Genomic DNA, 22220 nt, shown 5'->3' with positions numbered 1-22220 from the left:
AAGCCATTGGGTTGCTCTCTCAGCTCATCTGCATTGTTCCCTAGTGGAAGATGCTTCTTAGAAATCTCCTAAGCTTTAGGTCCATTCATTTAAACAGAGACTAATTTCCACTCTGATGGCCCAGCTTGGGTCAGGTGTCCAATTGTTGGTAAGATAGGGATGACTAAAAAGTTCCTGATGTTGGGGCTCAGAAAACAGTACCCCACAAAGTATGGCACTTGGGCATGCAGAGTACTTTGAACTAAAGATTGGAAGGCCTCAGAAGCAAAGTCTCTCTCTGACCTTCTGCCTTCCTGTCTCCTGCTCCTTTCTCCCTCCAAAGCCAGTCCTAGAAACCAGAATTCCTCTTCCCCAAGGCGGGTCATAAAAACTACAATCCCTTTCTGCTGAAGCAAGCCATAAAACCTAGAAAGGTCACTCTCTCCCTTCCCCCTTGAAGACCCTCATTCCAAAGGAGTCCTGCCTCATACCCAACAGGAAGAAAGTCTACACAGAGAGGTCAAAAAGAACCCGAACAGAGTCTCCCCAGCCCCCTGCAGTCTGTTACCATTAGATTATACCCTTTTGTACAATCACATTTCTATATGCTGTCCATTCTTCGCTGAACCTAAGCATAAAAACAGTCTTCCCTGGGTCTTTGGGTCATTGGGTCATTGTTTTTTAAGGCTCCCATGTCACATAAAACTTTAAGTACATTTGTTAAGCTTTTCTCTTGTTAACCTGTCTTTGTTATAGGAGTGTCAGCTGTGACCGTTATGTTAACTGAGACACCTCTGCCCCTACGCCATAAAAAGGGGGAAGGATAAATGGTCAGCCCTGTAGTTGCCCACTACTCCAAGGGCCTCACAAACTATTCTATGGGTTCAATTCAATATTAGATAACATGAGGCAGCAAATCATCTCAGAGTTGAGTTATCTGGGGCAATCCTGTTTCAGGAACGTTACCTGAAATAGTATGGTTGTAGTTCATACAATCCCTGCAGGGATTTAGGACCGTCCTGGGTTGAGTTTTCTTTTGTGTTTAGACTTGAGTATTGAAGGACAAAAACAAAAATAATCCTATTTTGTAGGCCATAAAACCTACATATATTCGCTTGAAATAATTTCTGCCTTTTGAAGGATGGACTGTTCTATACACTGTTTTCATGGCTTTTAAGTTCTCCACTCCAGCTCAGTCCCTTTGTTAACTCAAAAGGTTTCTCTGGATGTGCGGCCACATAGTGGTTTTTAGCTAAGTTTCTAGTAGTTACACTGCAGTATCTTCTATATTAATATCCATATTTATTTAGTGCATACTCTATACCAGACACAGCAATAACTTTACATGTATCAAAGTCATTCAACCTACAAAACCCTATGAGATACTGTCATTTAAACCATTTAATTATATATCTATTTTCTAACTAGAAAAAAAAGTGTGCCAGAAGATCCAAAGTAGCACCACTATGGGCTTGGCCAATATGTTTTCCAACAATTACTTTTGGCTCTTGAAAGGTAGAGCCAAAGTTTGGCTCTTTGATTCACTTTCTTTCCTCACTTTTTTGTTTTGTTTTGTTTTGGTTTGGTTTTTCCTTCGGGTTTTTTTTTTTTTTTTTTTTTTTTTTTAAATGGGTTTTTTTTTTTTTTTTTGGTCTTTGTTTTTATTTCGTATTTCCTCACTTCTAAAGTCAAAGACCTGTCCATTTGGTTTATAAAACTAACTATTTAGATAGAACTGTGTGCATCAAAACCACAACCTTTTTTCTTCATCTAGTTACTACTTACAGTTCAGGAGAGTGGTAGTTACAGTTTGTGACACTTCAGTGACAAAGAAACAAGAAAGGTGGAAATATTTGTGAGTGGCAGTGTTGCATAAGCATCACATATAATTTAGACTTAAGATGTGTCACAAGTAGAAGATCTATAGAGGCAGTCCAGGCACATTTTTTTTTTTTTTTTTAAAGATGACTGGTAAGGGGATTTTAACCCTTGACTTGGTGGTGTCAGCATCACGCTCTCCCAAGTGAGCTAACTGGCCATCCCTATATAGGGATACGAACCAGTGGCCTTGGTGCCATCAGCACCACACTCTCCCAAGTGAGCCAAGGGCCGGCTCTCCAGGCACATTTTGAAGGTTTCGTTTTTCAACAAAATTTCAAGTTTTTTTGGAGGGTAACATTTTTCAGTTTTCCTTACCCCTCACCCCTTTTACTGAATTACTGATCAACATTTGTTATCCATTCTGTGTTCTAAGGAAGAAACAACCAAACACAAGGAACGATAAACTCTTACAATCAACCTTCCAGCCATCCATATTATGGATTCCAAAATGACTGAGGCTGGAAATTGTTAAGGAAAGAAAGCTGATGTCAGAAGCTCTTCCTCACCCTTACCTTTATAGGACATTTTACTTTCTTAGGACACGACATTCTGATTGTTTCAGTAATGCTGGGACATGGACTTAGTATTATAATTTCCTTAATTGTGATACAGAGATGACAAGCTAAGAGAGGCTGGGTAATTTGCCTAATAATAAACCTCCTAGTGCTAGCTAACTAAGCAAAATAAGAGCAGTTACCTGTTCTAGCTTTTACTACATCCTCAACAATGTTTACTGGATGAATGGCAATGCCTAAACGTTAATGAAGTCTTAAAAGTATCATGCAGAGTAACTCTTTAGTTTGAAATCACATAATCTGGCCCAGAAAGAAAAACAGAAAGGCTCTCCCCACTAAATCAGTGTACTATGTTAGAGATCTCAAACCAGTAAAATTTCAGAAACTCGTTGGAAGTTTTTATTGTCAAGGGCATCATAAAAAGTTTATCATGTCATTTACTAACACTATAGAGCTATAAAAGAACACTTTGCAATGAAATGGCCAAAAAAAAAAAAAAAAGGAAAAGAAAAATCGGAAGAAAGCATTGTTCCTTTTCCACAAAGGTAGACATACATTGAAAAGCATTTTTAGGCTGGCCACTTAGCTCAGTTGGTTCCAGTGCGGTGTTATAACACCGAAGTCAAGGGTTCGGATCCGCAGTACACACGTACACACACGTACACTTTAAAGTTTTTGTAATGTATTAAAATGACAGCATAACTGTCATGACATAACGACAGTGCACTATCTTTTCTTTTTTTTGTTTTTTTCACAGCTGGCAGTAAGAGGATCCGAACCCTTGACCTTGGTGCTACCTCTTTCCTAAGTAGTTTGCAAGTTGGGGGAAACCTGTTCTCCAGGGTGCCACACCTAGTGGAGCTCTAACACCCTATGGCACATTGTTGTTTTGTTTTAAATCAGTCTTTGTAGAAAATTCTTTCTTACGGGTTAAAGGATACAACCCAACGCTATTTTATGGGATTAAAAATAACCTGAGTGGGGCCGACCCCCGTGGCGCGAGAGAGTGCGGCGCTGGGAGCGCAGCGACGCCGCGGGTTCGGATCCTATATAGGAATGGCCGGTGCACTCACTGGCTGAGTACCGGTCACGAAAAAGACGAAAATAAATAAATAAATAAATAACCTGAGTGAACTGAGAGGCCAAGGAAGACAAGTCTCCGCGCCTCAAGTCACTTCCCGTTACAAGAAGCAGATAGGGCTGGCGTAGGTCAAGGCAAGGGACGACAGCTCTGGGCCTGATCACCAACCCCAGAACAAGCAGGAGCTGAGCTGAGAGCGACGCCCCACAACGAAAGGCCTCCTGAGAGCACCCAGCAGGTGAGGGCCTCCAGAAATAGACATGCGGGGTAGAGATTCTGAAGCGAGAGGTACCCCAGGAAGCTTCCACCTCCAACTCTCGCCTGAGTAGCTCATTCGGAAGAACATCTAGCCATTCCGAGGAAAGCGTGTACAAGATGGCGGCGCATCACGTGAGTAACGCGATGACGTCGGACGGCGGCCCGCACGGCGGCTCCGCCTTAACTTCACCCCCCACACGCATTTACACTGTTTTGCCCCCCTCCCCACCCCCGCCCCCGGCCTGGTGTAGACCATGCCGCCACTGGCGGCCGTGACTGACGAGGAAACGGTAGCCTAGGACAGTTGGCTGTTAAGTGACACTGATTCTCCCCGCCCCGACTGAGCCGAGATAGAGGCACGTCCCCCGCCGCGTGAGGGGGTGGGGAAGTGGGTAGTGAATTTGGATCCACCTGGGAGGGGGGAGTGGAAGTTCCCGCCCCAGACAGCAACGAGGCGGCAGCCACAGGTAAGTTGGGGGAGGGGTAGGGCGTGCGCCCGTGGTCGGGGGAGGGCGCGGGGACGCGGCGCCCGCGGGGTAGCCGAGCCGGATCGCACGCCGGGTGGGGGTCCTGCGCGGACCGCAGCGGTGGGGGAGGGGCGCGGGAGGCGCTCGGCAGAAGGGGGAGGGGCTGCCCGCTGTCCCCCGGCCGTGCGCGCTTCCGGTCCTCGAGACTTCGCTCTCGCCTGTGCCCTTTCACTCGTTCGCCTCCTCCTTCCCTCGCCCCCAAATAAAAATAAAACCGAAAACCTCCCGCCGCGGGGTGGCCTTAGCCTCCGAAACTGCCCGTCTGCGGTCGAAGGCGAGAGCTCTCCGTCGAAGGTCTCGAGATTGGGCTGTGAGCAGGGAGGAGGGCAGCGTGGCCTTGGCTTTGGCGCGACGTCCGCTGAGCGGGGCTGAGACTGGTTAACTCTGCGAGTAGTCCGCGGAGCGCACCGGGCGCCTCCGCGCCATGCCCCGGCCCGGGCTACCGTGGAGGGCAGAGTTAGCCCTACCTTCATGGTGCTTACAGTCTAGTGGGGAGACAAGCAGTACAATAAACAGCGTTGGAAAGGTGTGACCGATGAGCGAGGAAAGTGTGGAATAGCACGCTTTCACCATAGCATGTTTTCACCTGGCTAGGGATGACAGCAGGTCGTTGTTTCCCTCTGGTCGGACAATCAAACCTGGGAAGCTTTATCTGTGGTTTTCTCCTCCATCATAAAACGAAGCTTGGTATTTCTCAGCTTCCATTACACCGTGGAGCGTGCGGCTTAATCGCTTTGAAATCATTGTAGATGTTAATATCTAGTTTCGTTCGCTTTTGAAGAACATCGGGCTAGGAACAGTCTTCGAGAGCCCTTAACGCTTTCGAGCCCATTATATCAGCGTAGATTGGCAGGCATCTTTGTCAAACTGGCCTCACCGGTGGTAAATTTGTATAGTATTTACGTTCGCAAAATGCATTTTATCCTGAGGACTTTGCTACCAACAGAAATGTGCGTTCTGTTAAAGTGCTATTTGTATAAACTTTATAATGTAGTTACCTCAGTCAGAATCAGTACTGTTGTCCTAAAGTCGAATGTGTTTGTTCTGTAATATTTGTAATAATTCCATTACTGTCTGATCTGTGATACAATATATCTGTGCAGTACTACGGTATCACCAGTAGGTGGTAGTCCCTTCTAAAAAAATTTTTTTTCACGTCATCCCGTTCATTTTTATTTAATTTCCAAACTCTAATGTAGGGTGTGATATCTCTGCAAGCTTTCCTTGTGCCTGAATTGCTCCGTTTCTAAAGCTGGGGTGAAGTAACTGTCTAAAGATATTTCTTTAGCCATTGTTCTAAGCGGGTAAACCCAAGTAAACACACTGATTTATTTAATAATAATAAATGTGCAAGGGTGGCTGGCCGGTTAGCTCCGTTTGTCAGAGCGCCACCTTGTAACACCAAGGTCAAGGGTCAGATCCCTGTACCAGCCACCAAAAAAAGGGTTCGAATCCCCTTACCGGCCACCAATCAATCAATCAATCAATCAATTAATAGACAAGGTATTAGTGCTATACTAGGAATACTAGGAATAGGATGTGGTCTTTCAGTCCCTAGAGCTTACTTCCGGTGGGGAGCAAAAAAAAAAAAAAAAAAAAAAAAAAATTAGGCCATTACAATACCGTGATAAGTGCTAAAAGAAGAGGGGAGCATTTGTTAGGGGTATACAGCCATGTTTTCTAAACCAGTCAAGGGAGTCATGTAAGTTTGCCTGGAAGAATAACTCAGAAGGAAAATAGGCCACAAGAAGAGGAAGGGGAATAATGTTTCAGGAAAAGAGAATAGAATATATGAAAGCCTAAACTGATAGAAAGCAAGGCACATTTGCAGATCCGAAAGAGATTCACTGTGACTAATAGGAACAATTTTGAGGGGAAATAATGGGTTAAATTGTGGAAATGTTGAGTGGAGACTCCCTGCTCTCAGGCTTACAATAGTTCAGCATCCTCTATAGGTGAGGAAACTGAGACTCTGTTCATTCATCTGTTTTTTTTTTTTTTTTTTTTTCCTAAAAAGATGACCAGTAAGGGGATCTTAACCCTTGACTGGGTGTTGTCAGCACCACGCTCAGCCAATGAGCAAACCGGCCATCCCTATATAGGATCCGAACCCGTGGCCTTGGTGTTATCAGCACCACACTCTCCCGAGTGCGCCACGGGCTCGGCCCTGTTCATTCATCTGTTGAGAATACTATACAGTACTGTATTTGTTAGTATTTACTGCATGAGAGTCTCTGCTGGGCATTGAGCATGCACTAACATGATACAGGCCTGTCCGTAGGGGACCTAAAACTGGGGGAAACACATGCCAATAAGCACAGTTCAACGTTCAACGATAAGTAACCTCATTAGAAATATGTGTAAGGCACAGTGAAAGCATTAAGAAAAGGAGCAGTCAGGATGTGAGGGTATTCTCAAAGAGGGTCAATATGGAATAAAAAACTAGGGATTTTGGATTAAAGCATTTCTGGCTTCAGGTCTTGCATTCACATCTTATTGTGAGATCCACAGTTAATGACAATTTCTTTGAAGCTCAATTTACACATCTTTACATTAGGGAATTCAGAAGATGAATGCCTAGCATATAATGTTTCTTTGCATGTTTTCTTAAAGGTGCTGTGCCTCTCCTTACAGTCTGTGTCAGCAAAATCACAGCCTGCTGCAGTTTCTCAGTTCCCCAAATTTATTCCCATTGATGGCATTTTTGAAGCTGTGTTTCACTGCCCCCTTGTGATTCTGCCCAATTTGGGGTTGTCTCATGTTAAGCTTACAGCTGCTGCCTGGGGCTTACTATATTTTAACAGAAAATGCCTTTGTACACAAAATTTATTGTGTTAAACAAGTTTATAATGGATTGTTCATCTTAACCTCCATTTTAGGAATAATAGCTTAAAGTCATCAACAAAACTATGTGTAATTAGAAACTGTTCCCTACACTACAGAAAGGAATGCTTGTGTCCATGGAAAGGAAGACTGTCATACTTCTTGAGTGGGATTAACATTTGAAAATTTAGTTACAATAATTTATATATATATGTGCCACTTATTAAATTTAAACATGTTCTTTTTGGCCAGAATTCAAAAAACTTAAAAGAATATGCAAGGAAAATCCCTTCTATTTCTATAGCATAGCTACCAGTTCTCTTCCATGGAGGCAACCAAATGATCAATGTTTACATGACTGTATAGTATACTCTAAATATTCTATAGCACTTTTTATTTTAACTTTTTTTTTTTCCTCCTTATAGTTGATTATGGAAGATTCTCACAAGTGTAACACTTCAGAGACAGCACCTCAACCTGGTTCAACAGTTCAGGGAACTCATATTTCTCATATTGCTCAACAGGTAAGACAGGGACCAGCCAAAATATTGAGCTAGTTAGCAACATTTTGTATGCAGATTAATCTGTTATTTTAGATCTCTTACTACAAATATTCAAAAAAAGGACCAAGCAAAAAAGACTGTGTAAAATGTTGAAAAATAAAAAAGGTAGAGGGCTGGCCAGTTAGCTCAGTTGGTTAGAGTGTGGTGCTGATAACACCAAGGTCCAGGGTTCAATCCCTGTACTTGCCAGCAGCCAAAAGTAAGTAAATAAATAAATAAGGTGTATTTATTTCAAATATCTTGTCAATACCATTCAGTTTTACAGATTTATCATGAATATATAGGAAATGTTTTTGCTGAACTAGGAAATATGCATATTCATGAGATAATTTAACTAAATTGACAGACATATTGCAGAACTGATGATTTTTTTTGTAGTTCAAACTATGTAATCCATGCAACTGACAGTATTTGTTGCCAGTGATAAGATTTGAACTTTCAAGCAAAAATTAGAATTTTGGAAAATTTGTATTCACAATAATGAACTTGACAGCTTCCCCATACTTACAGACTTTCTAGTTACAAAATTGTCTACAAAATCATGCATGGGTATAAGATCCATGCAAAGTGTAAGGTAGACCAGTGTATTTTAATGTTAACAGAATACACAAAGTTCAGATTGTACATAGCAAATAACCTTTAAGAAACTGCAACTTGTCAAGTTTTGCTATTGTATCAAAGAATATCCACAATTACTGAAAAGACTTTTAAAACACTCTTCCCTTTTCTTTTTTTTTTTTTCTGGGCAGCTGGCTGGTAAGAATCTGAACACTTGACCTTGGTGTTATCAACACCAGCTATAACCAAGTACTCCTCCTTTTCTAACTACGTATCTGTGTGAGGTCAGATTTCTTCATATACCTCAACAGAACAACCTGTGGCAACATATTTAATGTAGAATGAGATAAGAAGAGAATTGCAGAAACGTAAAACAATGCCATTTCTCTCACTGATATTTTTGGGGAAAATATAGTTGTATTAATGGAAATATATTGCTTATGTTAATGTATAATGAGGGCTGGCTGGTTAGATCAGTTGTTTTGAGCATAGTGCTGAAAACACCAAGGTCCAGGATTTGATCCCTGTACCAGCCAGCAGCCAAAATAAAAAGCAACAACAGATACATGTAGTGAATTTGTGATTATTTTTAAATGAACTGTTCAATATTTTAAAAATTTTTGTTTTAATTTTAAATGAAAGTATCAATAGATATAACCCACATAAATAAAAGTTTTTTGAGGTCCTCAGTAATTTTTAAGAGTGTAAAAGGGCCCTGTGACCAAAAGTTGGAGAACCAGTAACCTAAAAGGTTAATCCTTCAAGCTTGATGCATCCTTCTTTTTATTTGGCTACATCTGTGAAGAACAGCATCTTCTTCAGATGGTACTAGAAGAACAAGGTAGAGTTCCTTTTGTTATCTTTCTGTTAATAGAACCTTTTAAAGAAATGTTTTAGTTCGTTTGGCTTACTTATATATTTCAGTTATTTTGATTAGATGTGAAAGTTTTTCTAGTTTCCTCAGAAGCATATTTACAGTAAGGAAGAATAATTTCTTTTCTTGTTTTCGAGATGACATTTCTGGGTGGCAAATCATTTATAGTGATTTTTTAAAATAATGTTATTGATGACGTATCCAAATTCTATGGCTTGACTACTTTATTAGACTTAAAATTCTGCAAGGAAACAAAATCTAACACAAAAATTTAGTATAAGCTGGGGATATGGCAGTGAACAAAAGTCTCACCTCATGGAACTTGCATTCTAACTTTGGGGAGACAAAGCAACAAAACAGGTATCAGGTGGTAATATGTGCTATGGAGACTAATAAAGTAGGGTAGGAGGTATAGGGAGTTGGTGGTGAGGACAGGGGACCTGCCCTTTTTATACAAGCTAGTCAGAGAAGTCCTAACTGAGGAAATACCTGTTCAATTACATGGACCAATGTAATTAGTCTATTTCTGTTGCTTAATATAGAGTACCTGAAACTGAGTAATTTATAAAGAAATGAAATTTATTTTTTATGGTTTTGGAGGCTGGGGAGTCCAAGGTCCAGGGAATACATCTGGTGAGCGCCTTCTTCTGGGTGAAAACTCTCTACAGGGTTCCATGGCAACCAGGGTGTCACATGTGAGAATGGACTGAGGAAGAGAACTAACCTGCTCACTTGCTGTCCTTTTAAAGCCCACACCTATTACTCCGTGAGTGGATCAATCCATTCACAAAGGCAGTCCTCACAATCTAATTACCTCTTAAAGGTCCCACCTTTCAAGTAGTGTAAAAGGATTTCCCGCCCACTTAACACTATTACAATGGGGGTCAAATTCCAATACATGAACTTTTGGGGGATACATTTAACCCATAGCAACCAACAGTTGCAAGATTCTGAAACTGATATGTGCTTCATGAGATCAAGGAAAAGCAAGGTGAGAGAGAGATGAAAGAGGGAAGGATGAAAGAAGAGGCAGAGAGGGTTGAGGTGGGAGGGGAGAATGACAGATAATGTAGGCCTCATAGGTGCTACTGTAAGACTTCTGTGTTTCAATCTGAGTGAGATGGGGAAACTTCGGAGTGTTTTGAGTAAAAACGTTATCTGACAAAGGAGGGTCACTTAGGCTACTTTGTGCAGTGGAAGCTGGAAAACCAGTTAGGAGGCATTATAGTAATGTACATAAGAGATGATAGTGGTTTGGACCAAGGTGGTAGCAGTGGTTGTGGTGAGATAGATTCTGGATATAATCTAGAATTAGATTGTTAAGCCAATAGTGTTTGCTCTGGGATTGGATGTGGAATTATAAAGAAAGAAAAGAGTCAAAATTGATTCCACAGTTTTGGGCTTGAGTAAGTATTAGAATGGAATTGCTGTTTACTGAGATGGACAATATTTGAACATGTTTCTCTATTCTTTTGGGGGGATATCAGAAATTTGCGTTTTAGGCATGTTAAATTTGTAATACTATTTCTATTAGTTTTCTGTGCTGCAAAACAAATTACCACAAACTTAGTGGCTTAAAACAACACGTTTATTATCTCACAGTTTTGTTTGTTTGTTTGTTTTTAAAAAGATGACCGGTAAGGGGATCTTAACCCTTGGCTTGGTGTTGTCAGCACTACACTCAGCCAGTGCGCTAACCAGCCATCCCTATATAGGATCCGAACCCATGGCCTTGGTGTTATCAGCACCGTACTCTCCCGAATGATCCACGGGCCACCCTTATGTCACAGTTTTGGTGGGGTCAGGTATGTCTTAGCTGGCATCTCTGCTTCGAGGTGTCATAAGCTGCGATCAAGGTGTTGGCTAGGGCTTTTTTTTCCCCTCCCTTAATTTAACTTAATATTTTGGATGTTCAAAATCTGCTTTTTTGTTTTTTGGGTTTTTTTTCTTTAGTTTTATAGCAGTTTTAGTTTTACAGAAAAATTGAGCAGAAAGTAAAGATGGTTCCCATGCCCTCCCCCCACCCACATATACAGTTTCTCCTATTACTGATGTGTTACATTAGTGTGGTACATCATTTGTTACAATTATGAATCAATATTGATACATTACTACCTTAATTTTATATTAGGGTTCCCTCTTTGTATTGTATACGTTTGTGGTTTTGCTTAGTGCATAATGTCAATGTCATAATGTCATGTATTAACCAATACAGTATCATACAGAATAGCTTTGTTTTGTTTTGTTTTGTTTTGCTTTTGGTGGCGGGCTGGTAAGGGATCCAAACCCTTGACCTTGTTAATATCACAAAATAGTTTTGCTGCCTTAAAAATGCTCTGTGCGCCACCTATTCTTCATTCCTCTCTCCCTCCCTCCCTCATCCCCTGAAACCCTGGCAACCACTGATTTTTTTTTTTTTTTTCATTACCTCAAAGGTTTATCATTTCTTTGTGTTGGAAACATTCAAAATCCTCTTCGAGCTAATTAAAACCATACAATAAATTGTTGTTAATTAAGGTCACCCTACAGTGCTATAGAATACTAGATATTGTTCTTCTTATCTAGCTATACTTTTGTATCCATTAACCAACCTCTCACAACCTCCCTCCCACCTCTCCTTCCAGCCTCTGACAACTGCCATTCTACTCCTTTTCTTTGGAAAAATACCCAGTAGTAGGATTGCTGGATCAAATGGTAGTTCTATTTGTAGTTTTCTGAGGAACCTCCATACTGTTTACCGTAATGGTTGTACTAATTTACATTCTGTCTTTCTCCAGCATTTGTTATTTTCTGTCTTTTTGGTAATAGCCATTCTAGATAGAGTGAGATGATATCTCATTATGGTTTTGATTTACACATCCCTGATGATTAGCTATGTTGAGCATTTTTCCATATACCTGTTGGCCATTTGTATGCCTTCTTTTGAGAAATGTCTATTCAGCTCATTTGCTACCACCCCCCCTTTTTTCATTTTCTGGCAGTTGGCCAGTACAGGGTTCAAACCCAGGACCTTGGTGTTATCAGCACCCTGCTCTAACTAACTGAGCTAACTGGCCAGCCCTTCATTTACCCATATTTTTGATCAGATTGTTTGTTTTCTTGCTATTGAGTTGTTTGAGTTCCTTGTATATTCTAGATATTAATCCCTTGTTGGATGTATAGTTTGCAAATATTTTTTCCCATTCTACAGGTTGTCTCTTCACTCTTGATTGTTTCCTTTGCTGTACAGAAGCTGTTTAGATATAATCCCATTTGTCTGTTTTTGCTTTTGTTGCCTCTGCTTTTCAGGTCCTCCTTATAAAGTCTTTGCCCAGGCAGTGTCCTGAAGTGTTTCCCCTATCTTCTAGTAGTTTGTGGTTTTGGGTCTTACATTTAGACTTCACCCCATTTTGAGTTGATTTTTGTATGTGGTGAGAGATAGTAATCTAGTTTCATTCTTTTGCATATGGCTCTCCATTTTTCCCTAGGGCTGGGTTCTTATCTGGAGGCTAGAGAAGAATCCACTTCTAAGCTCAGTAGTTGGCAGAATTCATTTCATTGTGGCTGTAGAACTGACTTCAGTTTTTTGTTGGCTATTGGCTGGAGGCTGTCCTTGGCTCATAGAGGCAGCCTGTAATTCCCTGCCACATGGCCCTCTTCACAACATGGCAGCCTGCTTCTTTAAGTCCAGCAGGAGAATGAGAGTGAGTCTGCTAGCCACAGTCTTATATAATGTAACATAATCAAGGGAATGACATTCCTGTGTCATAAAACATAATCATGGGAATGACATCCCATCATCTTTGCCTTATTCTGTTGGTTAGAAATAAATCACACAAACAGCTGGCTGGTTAGCTTAGTTGGTTAGAGTGCAGCCTTATAACACCAAGGTAACAGGTTCTGATCCCCATACTGGCCAGCCACCAAAAAAAAAAAAAGAAAGAAGCCACAATTATCACATTCCAGGGTAGAGGATTACACGAAGGGACAAACACCAGGAGATATAGATCACAGGGGCCACCTTAAAATCTGTCTGCCAGACCATCCAAGTAGATTTATGCAGTGGGCAGTTGGATATATATGAGTCTGGTGTCCAGACTAGAAATGTAAACTTATGAGATGTGAACATACAAATGGCATTTAAAATCATGGAGCAATTTCCAGCTTCCAGCTAGGATGCAGAAAGCTGGAAAAAGTGTTGCTTCTACCCTAAAGCAAGAATAAGTTGTATAATCTACAAAATCATAACTTTTTTTGAACCCATATAGGTGGAATGTGGGCATGACTCACCTGCAGCAGGGAACAGAAAGAGAGCAGGGCTGTCATACTAGGTGCAAAGGAGAAGTCAGCTAAATTTTTAATGAGTTGCTAAAGTCCAAGCATAGAACCCTTGGGAGCTGCAGACAGAAGGGGAGTTCCCACCTTTTTGAAGGCTTTTCTCCAAAGACTTCCAACAACTGCTGTTGAGAAAGATTGGGGGATGCAAGGGAGACCAGAAAAAGCCTCGGTAAGTGGTACAGGGCTGCCTGGAGCCTTTTCTCCTGTTTTTAAGTGCTGTTAATCCATTGGAGGAAAGGAAATAAACAGTGTTTTCCATTGTATCTGGGAGAAGTGAAAAGCAAAATAATACCCACAAACACTGAGGGAAGGGCAGGAAGCTGTCCTGGGCTCAGACATTAGAGTTTTTCTCCCACTGGGAGAAAGCCCCACCCCTTGAGACCTAAGGACTGGGCCAGGACAACAAAGAACCTCCCTGTTGTTGCTATCAAGTCAAGCAACAGCAGTCGTACCCTCCAGGGAGGGACAAGAGTATGGGGAGAATCTCTTTGGGACAGATGCACAGAGGAAGCCTAAAGCTGAGGGTGGAGCAAGAACACTGAGAAAAACACTTTGGCAAACCAGCCCCTACTCTAAGCAGGTCACACTAGAGGAATTTGAAGCTGGTAGTGCACTAAAGGTAATCATAACAAAACCCAAACCCAGCTCAAGTCTTTCCTGAAAAGATTGAGTTAGCCCCAGACCCTTTCCCGCCCGCCTCACTACCCCCCCCACCACACACAAACACACACACACACAAATGGTCTTGTAGAAGAAGAGGTGTACCCATTCATTTCTAGGCATAAATACTATTTACTTCAGTCTCTGCTGTCTTACACATCATGTCCATCTTTCAGGCAAAAATTATGAAACACATACCAAAAAAGAAAAACTACAGCCATGTGTTGTGTAACATTTTGGTCAGTGTATTTAGTCACTATCTTTGGTCAACATTTGGACCTCATTCATATACCATGGTGATTCCATAAGATTATAATGGTGCTCATGTGTTTTTTCGGTGACTGGCCAGAATGGGGATCCAAATCCTTGACCTTGGTGTCATAAATACCATGCTGTAACCAACTGAGCTAACTGGCCAGCCCTCAGAAGATTATAATGGAGCTGGAGGTTTGTTTTTGGAATTTTCCATTTAATATTTTTGGACTGCAGTTGACTGTAGGTAACTGAAACTGAGGAAAGCAAAACCATCGATGAGGGGACTAGTATACATGAAAGTCAAGTGGAGATGCTAGAACTAGAAGTAATGACACAGATGAAGTGTGTATTTGGCCTTTTCAGTAGACTGAGGAAAGAATCAGTGAACCTAAGCTTGAAGATGAGTCAGCAGAAATTATCCAAATAGGAAACAGAGAATAGAGTATCCAAGAACCATAGGACAATATCTATTTAACATAGGTGTAATCAAAGCCATGTGACTAGATGAGATTACTGAGGGGTGAGTATAGTAAGAGATGAAGTCAGTGGATCTGGGATTCTCTAACATTTGGAGTTTGAGGAGATTGAAGAGGGGTTGTCAATGAAGTAGGAGGAAAACCAAGAGAAATTGAAATCTTGGAAATCAAGAATGAGGTGTGATGGTGTACTGTGTAAATATGGCTGATAGGTCAAATAAGATGAAGAGCAAAGACGAACTATTATACAGGAGATCCTCATTATTCACAGATTCTGTATTTGTAAATTTGCCTAATTGATAAAATTTATTTGTAACCCCAAAATCAATACAGCATTTTTGCAGTCATTCATGGACATGCTCATAGTGGTGAAAAATTTGAGTCACTCTGCACATGTTCCCATCTGAGGTTGAAGCTTCTTGTTTCAGCTCTCATTCTGTAAACAATAGTCCATTTTGTGACCTAGGTAGTGACACATTTTTTGCAGTTTTGTGCTTTTTGTTGGTGATTTTGCAGTTTAAAATGGCCCGCAAGCATAGTGCTGAAGTGCTGTCTTGTGTCTATAAGTGAAAGGCAGCTGTGATGTGCCTTATGGAGAAAACACATGTGTTAGATAAGTTTCATTCAGGCATGAGTTATAGTACTATTGATGGTGAGTTCATCACCATCATTAAATAAGGTATCTTTAAATAGAAATACATAAAACAAGGTTATATACTGATCACTTGAGGAAAGAGCATGGAAAGAGAACATGAATAGACAAACTCATTGACAACTTCTGCATGAAGAGACAACTCCTTCAAGGAGTTTTTCTCAAGAGAGCTGACAAATGAAGTTGCCAGAGGGAACTGCAGGATGGGAGGAATTAACAGCCTGTTAGGAGACCAAAGAGAATGGTGCAATAGAGGGAGAAAATTTGATGATACAGGAGAGAGAGAACAATCCTGGGATGATGTCCATCCATGAGGAAGGAAGGGGGATGAGAATTAATCTACAAGTGGAGAAGTTAATTTTATATGAGCACAGTTTCATAATTAATAATAAGAAAGAAAGTGAATACAGGTTAGGTGGGGAGATTGCAGATGAGATACTCTGAAAGTTTTCTTCTAACTTCTTTGATTTTCAGTGAGATAAAATGCTTTGAGATGATAGAGTAAGGAGAAAGTATGGAATAATCTGCTAGGAGAGTAGGAGATGTTATTGGACTAGGGATATATAGTAGGATTGCTGGAGAGTACTAATGGTCCACTTGAGTTACTGATCATGAGACCATTAAGTTCACGTGTGTGTTTTTCTCCAATGAGAGAGAGATACTTGTATGCAGGTTATAGGTGTAGATGAGTAGGTGAGTGGCCAGGTTGTCATTTAATTAAGGAACTGCAGTGAAGCAAGAAAAAACAAGGACACTGAGGGTATATATGATACAGTGATCATAAGACTGGACCATGAAATTTAAGCTATATAAGGAAGGAAGTGGCGACTTGATGGGGTCAAGAGCAGGGAAAAGATAGTAGGATCAATGGACTGTAGGTTCCTGTGGAGCCCAAGAATTGTTGAGAGTCCAAGTACAAGAAGTAGTGAGTCAGAAGTGGGTGGTGCTCAGAGAGGATACTTAAAGTTGAGATTATGGAAGGGTGCATTTATTGGTAATGATAGTGTTAAGGTCAGTGGTTCTCAACTGGGGTGGTAATACTTCCCCACTGAGATGTCTGGAAATTATGTGCGTGTTGGTGGAGAGGGGTTGCCACTAGCATTTAATGGGCAGAGGCCAGAGAAGCTAAATGTCTTGCACTGAATAGGACATTCGTGCACATGGAAGAATTGTCCGGCCCAAAATGCCTATTGAGAAACCCTGTAGGATATGACATGGGGAACGGGTGGCTGTGGAAGGTGGAAGACAAGGCTTTGGAGGGAAGGGAGGTCAAAAACAGAGGCCTGGGCATGGAAGGATATTGGCTGTTGCATTTTGTAATTACCACAAATTATATCAGGAGTATATTGGAGAGAACGGAGTGGTCCAGGTTCTAAAGTCTTAAAGAAATAAGGAGCCAATTGCCACAAGGACAGTCTGCTGCTATGAGCCTCAAAGTTGGGGGAGTTTGGGAGGAGGACTTTGAAGGGATGGTGTTCAGGAAGCAGCAGTGAGGAGCAAAGGAAACACCCACTCTATCTGTAGGCTCATGAGGAGTGCAGCAGAGAGCTATAGTAAAGGCATGGTTTCCCAGAGGAGAGCCAAGTTGCAGTTATGGCAAGAAGGTGAAGGGGAGGTACTCAATACTTACTGAATTTCATTTAATTATAAAGTATATGTAAACCGAAAGGCATTCATCCATAGTGGAAATGACAGTGGATTTAGTTAGAAGACCTCGTTTGAATCCTGAATTTGTCACTTATTGACTCTGGAACATTGACTAAAGTCACTTAACTTCTTTAGACTTGATGTTCATCATCTGGAAATTAAGGGTGTTGGACTTGGTGATCTTTAAAGTCTTTTCCAGCTCATAACTTTCAGTAATTCTCATATTGTAGAGAAATTTGTATACTTTAGCTATGAGAATAACAGAAAACAATAATGATAGTAGCAGCTAACATTTACTGAATTTCTACTATGTGCCAGGTGCATTTCTAAGGGTTTTATATGTTTGAATGCCTTTAAACATCATATCAACCTTCTGTGCTTCTCTGTAATACCCATTTAGAGGTCACACAACTACTAAGTAGAGACATGATTTGCATCCCAGCAGTTTGACTTCTGTCAGTTTGGGTTTCCAGGAAACAGACTGTGAGATGGAGATTAGTATGCAGGCTGTTTATTAGGCAGTGTTTTGAGGATTACCACCAGTAGAAGGAAAGAAAAGAAAAGGAAACCAGGATTGGGCAGAGGGAGAAGTTGGACTGTGATTCAGACTGAGCAAAGGCCTCAGCTGACTCCACATGGAACTCTGAAGCAAAGACAGCTCTTCAGAATTGGGGAAAGGAGTTGGCCAGGGCTTCATATCCCTGTATGCAATAGTCATTGGATCCTGACTGCCCCAGGAAGGGATGTGTATGACCTTGGGCGAGGTGACTCTCATCAACCAAGGCAGTTATGAAGGCTGGTAACTGAATACTCTCTGCTAACAGCTGTCCTCCAGTAGCTGAGGAATGAGTTCTTTACTAGTGAAAAGGGATCTGGGAATTGCATCATAATGTCCACTGCAACTCCATAGTCTGTCCAAATCACCACAGCTCCAAATCTCCACATCTCCATAGTAGTTTGTTGCCTCCTGGCAGAGGATTAGGATAAATGGAAGATGAGGCTAAATGAGGATAGTTGAAGAAATTATAAATAGTTTTGGCTCCAAAACACTTATAACAGATTGATCATCCTTCCATTCATATTTTTGCAATAAGAACTTTACTCAAGGTTTGTCCAGGGATAAGCTGAGAATATGGGTGTGTTTATCAATGCTTTTGGCAATCCTTTCCTATCTGGAGATACTCTCTCTACTGTCATGGGCATTCTTGGTTGTACAGTTGTTAAAGCACCATTGGTTGAAATGGGTGTACAGTTGTTAGAGCACCATTTGTTGAAATGTACGTACAATTGTTATAGCATCATTTGTTGAAAAGTTGACCCCTTCCCCATTGAATTGCTTTTGCACGTTTCTCAGAAATCATTTAGGCATATTTATTTGTCTGTTTTTGAGTTCTCTATTGTATTCCCTTGATCTGTCTATGTCTATCTCTGTCAGTACCACACTGTCTCAATTACTGTAGCTATGTCATTGGGAAGAGTGATTCCTCCCATTTCAAAATTAATTCTTCTATTTCAAAATTGTTTTGGCATTTTACAGGATCTTTCTTTCCCTTTTCGTATAAATTTTAGAATGAGCTTGTCTGTGTCTACAAACGTATAGATCAATTTGGGAGAATCAACATCTTTACTATTTTGTATCTTCCAATCCTTTAATACAGTGTCTCTAATTACTTAGATCTTTGATTTCTTTTCCAGAGCATTTGGTCACTTTTAACATACAGATGCTATACATGTTTTGTTAGATTTATACCTAAATATTTGATTTTCTTTGGAGCAATTGTAAATAGTATTGCATATTTTCTTTGGAGAAATTGTAAATGATATTGTGTTGATTTTGGATTTCACTTGTTCATTGTTAGGGTATGAAATGCAATTAGGCTGGCTGGTTAGCTTGGTTAGAATGCGTTGTTACACCACCAAGGTCAAGGGTTCAGATCCCTGTACTGGCCAGCCGCCAAAAAAAAAAACCAAAAAAACAAATGCAATTGATTTTTATGTGTTGAGCTTCATTTTGTACCCTGCGACATTGTTTAACTCACTTATTAGTTCTAGCAGAGATAGGTTGTTGTGTTGCTGTTGTTTTAACATCCCTTGGGATATTTCTATGTAGACAACCATGACATCTGCAAATAGAGATGGTTTTATTTCTTCTTTTCCAATCTGTATGCCTTTTCTTTTTCTTGCCTTAACAGCACTGCTGGAACTTCCAGAACTGTGTTGAGTATAGTGGTGAGAATGGATGTCCTTGCTTTGTTCCTGTTCTTAGAGGAAAAGCATTCATTCTTTCACCATTAAGTCTGATGTTAGCTATAAGTTTTTCGTAGATGTTCTTTGTGAGTTTGAGGAAGTTCACATCTATTCCTAGTTTCCTGAGAGTTTTTCATGAAATGTTAAATTTGTCAAATGCTTTTTCTTCATCCATTGGTATGATAATATGATTTTTTTCTTCTTTGGCCTGTTGATATAGTGGATTACATTGATTTTCAAATGTCTTGCATACCTGGAATAAACTGTACTTGTTCATGGCATTTTCTTTTTATATGTTGCTGGATTCAGTTTGCTAATGTTTCATTGAGGATTTTTGCATTTAAATTCATGAGAGCTTATTGGTGTCTGGTTTTGTTGGTTTTTTATTACTGTCTTTGGCCTCATAAAATGAGTTGGAAAGTATTTCCTCTTTTCTGGAAGAGACTGTATAAAATTGGTATTCTTTAAATATATGATAAAACTCTTCATTGAAATCTTCTGAGCCTGGAAATTTCTTTTCTGGGAGGGACTATTCAGCCTATTTCATCTTAGCTGAGTTTTGGTTGTTGTGGTTTTCAAGAAATTGGTTCATTTCTTCTAAGTTGTCAGATTTGTGTAAAGTAGTATTCCCTTATTATCCATTTAATAGCTACAAGATGTGCAATGATATCCCCTGTTTCTTTACTGATGTTGGTGATTTGTGCCTTATCTCTCTTTTTGTTTTTGTCAATCTTACCAGTTATTTATAGATTTTATTAACATTCCTCCCCAGAAATCTGCTTTCTGTTTCACTGGTCTTTTTGTTTTCCTGTTTTCAATTTATTAATTTCTGCTCTTTATGATTCCCTTCCTTCTGCTTTCTTTGGGTATATTTTGCTCTTCTTTTTCTAGTTTCTTGAGGTAAGAAGGAAGATTATTGATTTGAGATCTTTCTTCTTTGTTACTAAAAGAATTTAGTGCTATAAATTTCCTTCCCAGATGTTTTAGATGCTTCCCATAAAGTTTGATATGTTATATTTTCATTTTAATTCAGTTCTATGTACATTCTAAATTTCTTTTGAGACTTCCTCTTTAAATGATGGATTATTTAGGAGTGTGTTATTTGATTTCTGTATGTTTGAAGAGGTTTCTTTTGTCTTTCTATTGATTTCTAGTTTGTATTCTATTATAGTCAGAAAATATACTCTGGATGATTACACTTGTTGTTTTATTATCCAGCATATGGTATTTACAGTGAATGTTCCACATGTGCTTGAAAGGATCATTTTCATTTTGAAAGCACATTAAGAGTTATGAACAATTTGATTTTCTTATCATCTATCCATTTATCTTGTACACAGTGTAAAATGAGATATTTTATAAAATGGCTTTTAGCTAGGGAAAATATTTATAAGGAATTATTTAATTTCTTCAGTGGGATGTCAGAGTAGATGTGGTTTACAAATTTCATGCTATAATAAAATTTCACCTGTAGTAGACATTTTAGGATAATTTAAATGTCATCATATTATAATAACTTTGTAGCATTATAATACTCTGCACATGGCCCACAAAGCTCAAAAACATAAAGTAATATGACTGAACTAATAGACCAAAAGGGTTCATAATATTTAAGGTTAACCAATGTTTATGGAGGAATTTAACATGAGAGGCCTCTTCTTGATAGTCTATTTTAAGTAGAGTGAATGTTCTAATCTACAATTGAAGTGTAGTAACAGCAAAATAATATTCCAATATGTTACTAAGATAAAGTTGGTGAGTTCATTAAAAATATCTAGATGTTGGAAACCCAAGAGGTCTTGAGTACATGGATATGTGAGTTTTCCCCAAAGGAAGTATGAATACACACAGTGGCATTCTGTTGATAAAAGAGAGTAGTTATAGGACTAATCAAGAACAACAATTGCACCTTAGAAGAAAACTTAGTACATTTTATCACATACCACTATTCAGAGGAACCAGGACCAGTAAGTTTCTTCCCTTTAAGGTTAAGACCCCAGTTTTGCCGAATTCATTTAAAATGTTTAGTTTGTATCCCAAATTTTCATTTTTTAGTTTGTATCTCAAATATTCAGTGTATTTTTCTAAATAATTTTATAACTTTGGGTACTTGTTTTACTTGAGAAGTAATTTTTAAAAATTTTATTGAATATTGACAAATTATATTTGGGAAGCAATTTTGTGTTCTTTTATATCTCTTCCTATGAGGTAATAGAATGTGTGATTCTGGTCACAAAATTAATAAATCATGAACTAATTTGCAATACAATTATGATCTCATAGAATCTATGGTAAATTTTAAAAAATGTTTAGTGTGCAGTTGAAAAGAATGGATATTCTACAATTGTTGGCTGCAGAGTTCTGTATATTAGGTCAGTTTTGTTGCCCATGTTTAAATTTTCTATATCTTCATTACTTTTTGTCTGCTTGTTCTATGACTGAAAGAAATGTGTTAATTTTCTATATAATTGTGGACTTATTTCTTCTAGTGGTCTTTCAATTTATATTGTGTGATTGATTGTGTGTTATGAAGCTATGTTATTAAATGAATGCAGATTTTAAAACTGTATTTTTTTGGAGATTTGTCCCTTTTATTTGTCTTTAAATACTTTTTGCCTTAAAAACCTGACTGATAATATGGCTTTAATTTGGTATTTTAATGGCATATTATTTTCCTGTGCTTTCACTTTCAAACTTTCTATATCCTTATGTTTTAGATATGTGTCTCATTGACTGTATATAGATAGCTAGAGTAAAAAAAAACCTAGTCTCCCCCCTTCATCTTTTAACAAGAGTGTTTGGTCCATATACATCTAACATAATTACTGATATATATAGGTTTAGACCTACCATCTTATTTTTGTATTTTTTGACCTACATGTTCCATGTGTCTTTTTCTCTCCTTTC

General features: G+C 39.4%; 1 protein-coding gene across 4 annotated transcripts in view; it reads left to right on the top strand.

Annotated features, from left to right (window-relative positions):
* The first annotated feature begins 3949 nt into the window (after positions 1-3949).
* The window catches only part of ATF1 (activating transcription factor 1), a 46046-nt gene continuing 27775 nt past the window's right edge, over positions 3950-22220 (top strand). For 2 of the 4 annotated variants that reach the window (XM_063075103.1, XM_063075100.1), the window contains exons 1-2: positions 3950-4181; positions 7490-7588. In XM_063075103.1, the coding sequence (XP_062931173.1) occupies positions 7496-7588 (93 nt within the window). In that variant the 5' untranslated portion in view covers positions 3950-4181; positions 7490-7495. Of the gene's footprint in view, positions 4182-7489; positions 7589-8995; positions 9027-22220 lie in introns of those variants that run through there. The other 2 variants (XM_063075101.1, XM_063075102.1) reach the window with 2 other exon arrangements.

The sequence above is a fragment of the Cynocephalus volans genome, chromosome 12 (genome assembly GCF_027409185.1).
Source record: "Cynocephalus volans isolate mCynVol1 chromosome 12, mCynVol1.pri, whole genome shotgun sequence".
Taxonomy (NCBI): Eukaryota; Metazoa; Chordata; class Mammalia; order Dermoptera; family Cynocephalidae; genus Cynocephalus; species Cynocephalus volans.
This window is presented reverse-complemented; position numbering and strand designations above follow the sequence as displayed.